Below are 11,074 nucleotides of genomic sequence, written 5' to 3'. Positions count from 1 at the left end.
CCTTAACCTATACAGAATTGGAGTGTATGGACTACTGTGTCCCTTAAACCTATACAGGGTAGTGTATGGACTACTGTGTCCCTGTAACCTACTCTAGGAGGTGAGTAATATGGACTACTGTGTCCCTTAACCTATACAGGGTAGTGTATGGACTACTGTGTCCCTTAACCTATACAGGGTAGTGTATGGACTACTGTGTCCCTTAACCTATACAGGGTAGTGTATGGACTACTGTGTCCCTTAACCTATACAGGGTAGTGTATGGACTACTGTGTCCCTTAACGTATACAGGGTAGTGTATGGACTACTGTGTCCCTTAACCTATACAGGGTAGTGTATGGACTACTGTGTCCCTTAACATTATACAGGGTAGTGTATGGACTACTGTGTCCCTTAACGTATACAGGGTAGTGTATGGACTACTGTGTCCCTTAACGTATACAGGGTAGTGTATGGACTACTGTGTCCCTTAACGTATACAGGGTAGTGTATGGACTACTGTGTCCCTTAACCTATACAGGGTAGTGTATGGACTACTGTGTCCCTTAACCTATACAGGGTAGTGTATGGACTACTGTGTCCCTTAACGTATACAGGGTAGTGTATGGACTACTGTGTCCCTTAGCGTACAGGGTAGTGTATGGACTACTGTGTCCCTTAACGTATACAGGGTAGTGTATGGACTACTGTGTCCCTTAACTTATACAGGGTAGTGTATGGACTACTGTGTCCCTTAACTTATACAGGGTAGTGTATGGACTACTGTGTCCCTTAACGTATACAGGGTAGTGTATGCACTACTGGGTACACTGCCCCTTGGCTTTCAAGCCTTGAACTATTATGACCCCTGTGAATATATGTATTCAAATAAAGGAACAACTGACAAGGTAATATGCTTTATGTTAATGAAGACTTCATCAAACCAGCTAATGCAAATTTCAATAATTTTAATTTTTAAATCAAGATGGATGCATGGATATTTTAGAAAAAAAAAAAAGATCATTCCATCTTGGCTCATTGTCAAGAACAAAATTAGTTTTCAAAGAACCTATGTCAAAAGCAGGGGGATGAACTTGTCAGCTCAAAGCCCTACATCATGGCTGTATCTCTGCAACAAAAGTCTACACAAACTTCTTTTACATATAAAAAATAGATACGACCAGTCAATATCTAGTAAAACAACTAAATGTGAACAGTTTGATGTTTCTGTTTACCTCAACAGTCTCTGTTTAATATGACCAGAGAACTTAACACCATGGAGCATGGGAGCAGAAAAAATACAAGAGATCCAAAGAAATCTTTCTAAACTTTGTTCTGTTATGTATATTGGTTTTGCAAAATTTTTTTGTTCCTAAATTTTTAAATGCTCAAATTATTTTTGAGGTAAAAGTCACACATGCTCCGTCTAGATCTTATTCAGACTAAACAAATGTCACTGTGAGCGACACTGCAACGAGTGCCTGTAATGAATAATGTGCTCTATTACGGTCTGCAACCAAGATAAATAAAGACCAAAGGCAAAAAATATACAGAGCTTTACCCTAAGGCATACCTCTCAGTTTTTACAATTATAGCAGGGGGCCAATGAATAACGTAGCAGAAAGACAAAGTTATAGGTCTTGATCTGTGCAATGCACAAATTCACACTACTGGGGGGAGTGGAAACATGAATGTGTAAATAACCTGTAAAAATAGGACACACAAACACAGATAATAAATAGTGCATTTAAGTCAAATACACAATCACACAGTAATGGTGCTATGCAGTACAAAAACCACACTAATGCTGGATTATGGGCTCATCCACAAATGGTTCAATTCATCACAAGATGGATCTACATTTTCACATCAAATCAGTGCAAATCAAATGCAGAACTGTTGAGAGGTATGCTTTAAGGCCAATAAAAAGGCCTTCAACTGCAACCCTGCATAAGGAAAAGCAGTTTACATAAGAACTTATTTAATATGGTTAAAGTGTGACAGCCATTTTGTTGCCATTGAGTATGTGCGTCATTATAGTAGTACTACAAATCTCTCTCTCATCCTTTTACACAACCGCATTTACCTCACACAAACGTGCAACTTATAAGTGAAATAGTGGTAACTTGATCTGAAGGATTATGGTAATGCTGCATTGGTACGTTACCTTCAGAGCCGGTGGTTGGAGGAATTTTTGCTGAACGTGGAGGTAAACAAGATACATGTGTGTTATTGTAAGCATCCGGTTCTAATTGTCTCTTATCATCGCCAAATTTGCACAAAACTTTATCATCATCAGATACATCTGGGAATAAATTTGTGGTAAACAAGACCTGAAACAAAGACAAACGTATTAGTGAGATTTGGGACATCTCTTTTTAATGCCCGATTTTGGTATCTTAGTAAATCGCCTCTATCTTTTGATACTGCACAAAGCAAAAGAAATAAACTAGGACAAAGACAGAAGGTGACTCATTTGCAAAGGTCAGTCATTCATGGAAAAAAACGTTTTGTGTAAAGGTTTTGAATAAATACCCAAATTACCTGACAAGATTACACATGATGTTTATGAAATGAAAACTTTAGAGTTCACTTGGTCAAGTTCAAGTCCATGTTTAATTGTCAGAGTAACAGCTAAGTGCTTTTACAAATGACCACTCATACCAAGGCAAGAAGAATTCAAAAGACATGATTGCTGAAAACGACACATTACAAAGATGTCAAATCTGCACATAATACAGAAACATTAAGAATATATCAGCAAAATGAAACCTAGAAACTCCAAGACAAAGTCTACAGCAGCAGATGCAGGACAGCAACCAAATCTTTTAACTCAGAGAGCACTTTATTTGGGGAAAAATCATAAAATAAGTTGAATAGCAGCAATAAATCAGCATAAAAAATATAATAAAATATCCAGCCAAGTGGTCTATTACCACTCAGAGTACAAAAAGTTCAGATGGCAACTGTGACCATTACTCTGACATGACTAAAACAAAAGGGTAGCAGTACAAAAAGTCATATATGGTTAGATTTTGCTCACCACTCCAGTAGGCAGTAACAAAGGGGATTGCAGCCTTACTTATATCAGACTTGCTTTTTATTTCAACTATCTAACAAGATTCCTTACAGATTCACTAAATGCAGTTACTAACTGATAGTCAATTCCTTATATAATATATTTAAAAAATAATTATATGTTGCACATACGCGTCTCTCTCTTTTTAGATATATATATATATATATATATATATATATATATATACACACACACACACACACAGTGTATGCACTTGCATATTCAGGTATTATTCCCTAAATCCATCTTCAGTTGCCATCTTACAAAAGTAGAAAACTGATTCTTTTTTTGCATTCCACACAAAAAAAAATATTGCCTAAGCACAAATTCCCTGATGCTGAAGTCAAAAAACTTAATTTTGAAGATAATTTTAATTTCTAAAAAAGAATGCAGCAAAGAGAGGTTTGATAATGGTCTACATGCCCTTGAGTGCTAATAAAAAATCATCACACATTTAAGATCATAATACAAAGCTAAATACAAATAATTTAAAATATGTAGCAAAGCAGTTTGGTTGCCTCAGCCTGTTCTTCCCCACTGTAACACTACACAAGTCCTAACTGTGTGTCATCAGCCTGAAGGAGATGAAGTGTAATTTTTGTTAGTAAGGTGATAAAGTGGCGAGTATCCCCCACCTCCCAACTGAAAACACCAGGGTTTATTTACTGATGGAGAGGGTCTTGCCTTTAGTCGGACAGACGGTGCAGAAGGCTAAAGCTCCGAGTTGTTAATGAACTGCTTTGTGTGTCCAGGGTACAGGGTTTGATTCCTTCTACCTTCATTTGGCTGTGTGACAGTGCCAGTTCCGTGACCAGCAAATACTCCAAGGTCACCACTGAAGGGGCTTACATGGTCAGCAAATAGATAATATATAAAATTAAGTTTCCAGCAGTAGTGACAGGAAACCAAGAAAAAATGAAACCCTGTATAAATACGTAAAAAGTGTGGATCTTCACAGCACAGTTCACAAACTTAAGCAGACAAGATCTACTTGCAGCAGATTTCTACTGTCGCTTGTGTAATGCGACTTCAGTCATCCATAGTTACCCTCCATCCAGTAGGAAGAGATCAAGGAACCAAAATGACATTCAAAACTTGTTGAGAATGATTGCTTGCCTGGGACAGAAGGTGTGGAACTGATGGCACTAAACTCCTCAGCAGAGGTTGTTCCAACTGAATGATAAAGCATCCACTTTGGGATCCACCATCTGCCTGCTCAAAACATCTGCTAAGGTGCAAACTGAGAGCAGTTTCCCACAAAATCATAGCTTGTCTGCAAAGATGCTTGTTGATGTACCACATGACTGTTGTGTTGTCTGTTTGAATCAACACCTGTCCTGGTTGAAGTAGATCCTTGAAGGCCATCAGGGCAAATTGGACTGCTAACATCTCCTTCATGTTGATATGCAAATGTTGTAGTCTGGGAGGCCACGTGTCTTGAACCCATTTCCCATTGAAGTGTGCTCCCCAAGCCATGTCTGAGGCATCTGTGACATTCCTGAGCCCACCACAAGAATTCCTTTGGATGCAAGGTATTATCTGAATGACAGTGTCCAAATCGTGGCAGTGTTGAGTCCATACGCTTTTGAGATATCAAGTACCAGAATACAAGCTGAAGGACTGTGCCTGGAGGAAGTAAAGGGCAAGATTTCTTTGTTTGTCATCTGAGAGGCTGTGTTCAGTCTCACACCCAGAAAGCACATGTCCTGAGAGGGTACTAGACTGGACTTTGTTTAACACTGTCATAACATACATGCAGAGAACTGATAATGAAAAAACCTCCTGTAACTGGGCCTGATACCATCCAGTGATCTTTGCCTAGCAGAGGCAGAAGCTGTTGCAAAGTTAACATCTTGAATTTGGGAATGTCCAGGTATGTGTTGAGAATAGACAAGTCCAGAATTTTTTAAAAGTAAAGAAATCTGTTTGTGACCCTCCAACTTTTGCTGAGGAGGAACATCTGGCATGCCTTTGAAAGGAGGCAGGTGTGAAAATAAAACTTGTAGCCTCGGTCTATAATGTCCAACACCCATTTGTCCTGGGTGACTAAAAGCCAATTTTGCTTGAAAAGTGCCAACTTTCCTCCCAGAGGAGCTGCCAGACAGGACCTGCCCTCACCTGAAGATTGTGCAGGGAACTAAAGAACCCTGAGCATGAGCTCTGCAATGGCAGCCACCCTGGAAGAAGCCTGAAGAGCATCAAAACCACACTGCAAAGAATGCTTTCCCACCTGATCAGAGGCATGAACTAAATCCTGCAATTCCTTACACCATCTACCTTAGATTTTAACTGACTGAGGAGAAAATTCTGGTACTTCAGCATATGAAACTGGCAATTCAAAGCCCTCATTGCTAGAGTGGAAGAATCCATAGGAACTGGATTCTTTAATAGTTTCGGGTCAGCTCTTGGGCTCTTATACAAATATTTATGAGCCTCTGGCACTCTATAATACCTGAGGAGGCAAAGAATCAGGATTAAGAAAACATCCTGAACAACATCCAAAACAGGGGGTATAACCAAGGGCCTATGTTGTGGTAAAAACAAAAATTCCCTAAGTCTCTTTCGAGAGTCTGAGAAATCCTGACCTTCCCACTTAAAATGCGGAAGCAGAAGGACTAGAATCCTCTGCATCTGAATCAGAATAAGGAGGAAAATCCTGAATGTCTTCAGTCGAAGACTCTGAGTAATCTGAGGAATGCTCCAATCCTTCCACCTCTGGCTCCACCCTAGGCCTCTTATCTGGAGGGGGCATAGAACCCCTGATTAAGGTAATCAAATCCTCTGCCATTTTAGCATATGTTTTTTAGGTACAGAACCTGCAGAACTTGGGCTGACACCAGAGGAAGACAAACCAGGCCTGACCTTGGAAGGTACCTTAGAGACAGAAGTAGAAGGCCTAACCACCTTATGCGGACTACAGAGACCTGAGAGGCCCCTCAGCCTGACCCGACTACATCCTGCAAAATTAAAGGCTCCCCTGAGACTCAGCTGAAACCTTAATGATTTTCCTTGTGCTCAGGCCCCAAGCAAGGAATACAAAGAGAGTGGTAATCCCTATGAGGTATCTAAATACAATTATTCACTTTTTCTGACATCCGGATATAACTGAGGCAAGAAAAGACAAAATATTCCCAAAGACTGAGGATATAGTACCACGGCATACTGACATCAGATCTGCGAGGACAGCGGACTACCCACAGGTTATGACTGCAGCAATGTGAGATGAAGAACATCAGCCTACATTAAAAAATCCCCAAAGCAACACTCCTCTGAAACAAATGTTTCTGTTAAATAAGCTTGTCTTCTCTCAATAAAAGCAAAGCACAAGGTTAGAATTATTAACGAAACAAGTATCCAAAGGCCCAAAAAATCTAATGACTACAGGTGCTGAAGCAACAATAACTGCTATACAATAAAATAAGATGCGTTTTTGGGACTACAGTAGCAAATGCATTTAGCATGCTTTGGTTAGTACACTGAGTGGAGGTGCAGAACAAAAATGTAAAACATTTGCCTAACAAAACCATATATACCACTCCTATTAACCTAGTGAACTTGGGCATTCCGAGGCAGTGCAGCAACTGGCTCATGTACACAAACAACCTTCTCCTCTTTCCTCCCAACACTCAGACTTGTGAGAGATGCACTTACATATCCAAACTGGAAGACATGCACTTTCCAGCCAAGACCGGAATAGATGGTCAAGAGAAGGTCAATAACTGCACAACAGCACATGGAACACAGCCCTCCAGAACACCCACCATCACAGCTCTCGCAAAAAGAAAAACACACACCCACCTCTGTGGAGGCTCTCAATAGAAATCTACCCAAATAGAGACCTCCAAATCAGAAATGCACTTGACCACCACAACACAGCACAAATTACAAGACATATAGCTCACCTACACAGTGTGCCCCTCAACCTAAGCCCCTAATGCAAAACAGCTTGCCCAATACACTAATCATAGTTGACTTGATAGTGAGGCACACTGATGTCCCACTCACTAGGTTGAATAAGGAGAAGATAAAGTACAGTTGTGTACACTTACCATAAATGTAGAAGTTCGAGTGTATTCACTGTTGAAGTAATTACATTTGGGTAATCTGCTGGCAGGTTGCCCTCAGTCGGCCTGAATTCCAAAGTCTTGGGTCGTCAGGGGTATAAAACATGCAGCTGACGCCATTTTCTTTAGTTTTTCTTGCCGCGCGGTGCCCGAAGCAGAAGTATTTTCGCAAGTGCAGGTCGGCCAACTACTGAAAAATTCAAGTTTGAGTTTCATACCGAAGTCTTCACTAAAGCTAAGCACCCTGTTGGGGAAACTTTTTTCTTGCTTTTTACCGATGTCAGAAAAAGTTAATTGTATTACTTGTGGGAAGCAAATACCTCATAAGGATTTCCATTTATACTGTATTCCTTGTCTAGGCCCTGATCACAACGTGTCTGGCTGTCGGTTTTGTGCTACACTTAACCAACGCACTAAAGCATCGGTATATTTTTGCTTTTTGTAAACAGATTTAATTACCCAGAAATGTCGTCGGATAGCAAATCTGACTACTGGAGTACATAAAAAACACAAAGAAAAGGACAGAGAAAGGCAGTTGAGATCCAAAACCGATAAAGAAGCTTCTCCTAAGCCAGTCGCCAGTTCGCTGGAGATTACCTAAATGTAATGACTGCAATAGTGAAACACGAAGAACATCAGTCAGCTGTTAGGTGCCAGAATCCAACACATAACACACGCACTCAGGTCACTCCACAAGTACAAGTATGACTCTGTCATTGTACATGTGGGTGTGAATGACCGGAGACACACCTCCCTGGACTACATGAAGATAAACATGGAGGAGCTCTCCGATTATGTGGCCCAGGCAGGTATGATCCTAGCCCTGAGTAACATGCTACCATCACCCAGAATGATACCACAGTACAAGCATAAAATGATTGACTTCAACAACTGGATAAGTTTCTGGTGTCATCCTAAGGGGATCCAGTATCAGTCTTGCTTGGGATGACATGACTGACAGACCTCTATGCTTTGCCAGAGATGGCTTGCATTGTCACCACTAGGTTTCCGGATGCTGGCTAAGGCTCTTGCCACACCTATAGTGGCTTTTTTAGGAGGTGTTCCAAAGACCAAATTACCACAATAACAGCTATAAATAAATACAATCGGAGGGTCATGCTGCTCAATGCTACAAGTCTAAATCTCAGGATGCACTCACTCGAAGCACTCATCAAAATGGAGAACATCGACATTTGTGCTGTAATGTAGATCTAGTTTAAAGTAGCAGAAAGCACCCCTGCGCTACCAGATATAACTCATTCCACACCTTTCAGCTGTGGAAAATGGACTGAAGCTCCAAAGGCAGTGGCGTTTCCATATTCATAAAGGATGTGCACACCTCCAAACTAGTAGCCCAGCATAATGCATCTGAGATACTTCAGGTATAACTAACACTGGGTAAGACAGCGATTCAGGTCGTAGCCTGATACAGGTCCACAATCATGTCCCAAGAATCTCATTCCACGATTATAAGCACACTGGAAACTATTGGGGTCCAACACTCTCATACTGGGTGACTTCAACTAACGCGCCATCAAATGGAAAAACTACTCATGCACCAATACAGTTGCCCAGTGCTTCCTGGAATTCTTTAATTCCAATGAGCTGGACCAGCTCATTCTTACCCCCACTAGAGGAAGCAACATCCTTGACCTGATTACTACTAACATGGGTAACAGTTGCTCAACACCAATAGTCAATTCCTCCCTGGTTAGATCCGACCACAAACTATTGAAATCCACATCTCACCCACACCACCAGCAAAGGTAACCACCCTGAAAAACTTCTCCAAAGCTGACTTTGGGCTCCTAAAAATAGAGGTGGCTAACTTCACAGCATCCATGCAAATGGAAAATAGGTGCTTGACTGCCAAATCATACACCAATGCACTGTATGAACACGTGCATAAATACATGGAACTAGCCACACCAAACAGAACCAAGATGCTCTCCTCCGAAAAAAAAAGAAGCAAATCTGGTGGTTCCCTGCCATTAAACTCTACAACAGAAGGAAGCAACTGTTGCAGAATAAAGGTGAAGTCCCAAGACTGGAGAAATTCCCTTATTAGCCTCAACAAAAAGGTGAGATCCCTCATCAAAACCTCTAAAGTCAGCTATGAGGGCAGAATCATGGCAGATACTAAAAACAATCATAAAGCCTTCTATAGTTATATCAAGAATCTCCACAACAATACCCAGATTTGCTCTGAGTTACTGCACAATGGTACCTCCTATACTGAGCCAACAGATATTGCCAACATACTGGCTAAATGATTCACTGCCAACTTTACCCTTCTCTCCCCCTAAAGGATCAATCACAATACCGGAAGAATGTCAGGCACCCAGCATTACTGCAGCACAAGTTAAAGCTGCATTGTCCAAGGCCAAGAATACAGCTTCCATGGGATCCGACAATATCCCTGGCTGTGTTCTACATGAACTACAAAGTGAACTGGCACCACACACCCGTGTGCCCTGTTCAATCACAGCCTCACCTCAGGCTATGTCCCTTCAGAATGGCACACTGCTACAGTCATCCCTCTCCACAAAGGGGGAGCAACTACAGAAATACACCAAAATGAAGCAGTCAGAGCGTGAGACAAAGAGAAGCAGCTTTAATCCATCTGTCCAATCAGTTCATCAAATATTTTAACCCTATCAACTCTGTGACATATACAAACTTTAAATGTTCATTTTCTTTATCAAAATAGTTAATACTAAATGTGATCCCTAATATTACAATATAATATAATATAATATAATATAAATGATTCATGTCATTTTGATTTTCACAATTTTTGCATATAACATTAATACTAATAAACACACTCAGAAAATATGATTTAATTTAAATACACTCAAATTGCAGTAAGATTCAAAAATTGCAAAACGCTAATGAATTTCACCCACTATCCAAGTTCATCCCAACAGGAAATAATATGTGATACCCTAAAATCATCCTCTGCTCTAACCTATTCAGTGCAGTTTTAAAATTACTTGTGTAGAAATGGGGACTAGCAAGTACACTAAATACAAAACCCTCACTTTTGCCATTGTGCATGTTAACAAAATGAGTAGCTACTGGGCTCTCCATATTACATTTGAAAGGTTTGATTATATGTCTTCATACACTACCATATCTCCATTTGAAAGGTTTGATTGTATGTCTTCTGGTGTAGTGTACATTTTGGGGTGTGATTGTAGCACACCTGTTTGGTACATTGGTCAAACAAGTAGGAAGGTTAAGGTGCATATTTTGGAACATTTGAGTGACATTAGGAGGGGTAATAGGTTCATAGGTTCATGCTAGGCTATCTGCCCCAGGGCATCCACAAGCCTAGCCAGAGTGTGTGTGGCTTTCACCACCCCTTAGGATGAAATACTATACCCATTAGTTTGCTGTGCCTCTGCTGTGTGTTCTATTGGTAAGTCAACTTGCTACCCATCTAGTAACATACGGGTTTAATCCCTATCTGGGAGAGTTTCTCAAGGATGCCAGAATGGGGGAATTATATTGAAAACCTTGTGGCAAGGTGAAGATAGGCCATGTGCATTGTCTTATCTTCATCCACAGCTTTGGTGACATTTTCAAAGAAGTCCACCAGGTGTAAGTGTGATCTACACATAATGACGCCAAACTAGGTTGGGTCCAGTGTTTGGCAGTCACCTATGTCCTTGCTGATAAGGTCCAGGATAATTATTTCCATGGCCTTGCGGATGAGGCTGGTTAGACTTGTAGCTCTCAGGGTCAGTTGATGCCCCCCTCCCCCCTTTGTGCAGGGGGGATTACTGTTGCTGTTCTCCATACTGCAGGAACATAGCCAGTTCTCAAGCTATGATTAAACAGAACACCAAGTGAGTCCACGAAGTCTTGTTTTAGATTGTTTAGTTAAGAGCCTCGGATATTAACTGCTCCCACTGAGGCTGTGTTTTTGGCCTTGGCAAGTGCAGAG

The 11,074-nt window shown here is 40.8% G+C and overlaps 1 protein-coding gene across 1 annotated transcript in view; it reads right to left on the bottom strand.

The window, feature by feature from the left end:
- Nucleotides 1–11,074, bottom strand: part of PLXNB2 (plexin B2) — a gene marked incomplete in the record, with an annotated part of 671,705 nt that overhangs the window by 575,413 nt on the left and 85,218 nt on the right. The window contains 1 exon segment of the mRNA XM_044087338.1: nucleotides 2,147–2,312. Within this exon segment, the coding sequence (XP_043943273.1) occupies nucleotides 2,147–2,312 (166 nt within the window).

This window comes from Protopterus annectens, chromosome 11.part0 (genome assembly GCF_019279795.1).
Source record: "Protopterus annectens isolate FY-2018-M chromosome 11.part0, PAN1.0, whole genome shotgun sequence".
Taxonomy (NCBI): domain Eukaryota; kingdom Metazoa; phylum Chordata; order Ceratodontiformes; family Protopteridae; genus Protopterus; species Protopterus annectens.
Note: the sequence above shows the minus strand (reverse complement) of the source record. Positions and strands in the feature narration are given on the sequence as shown.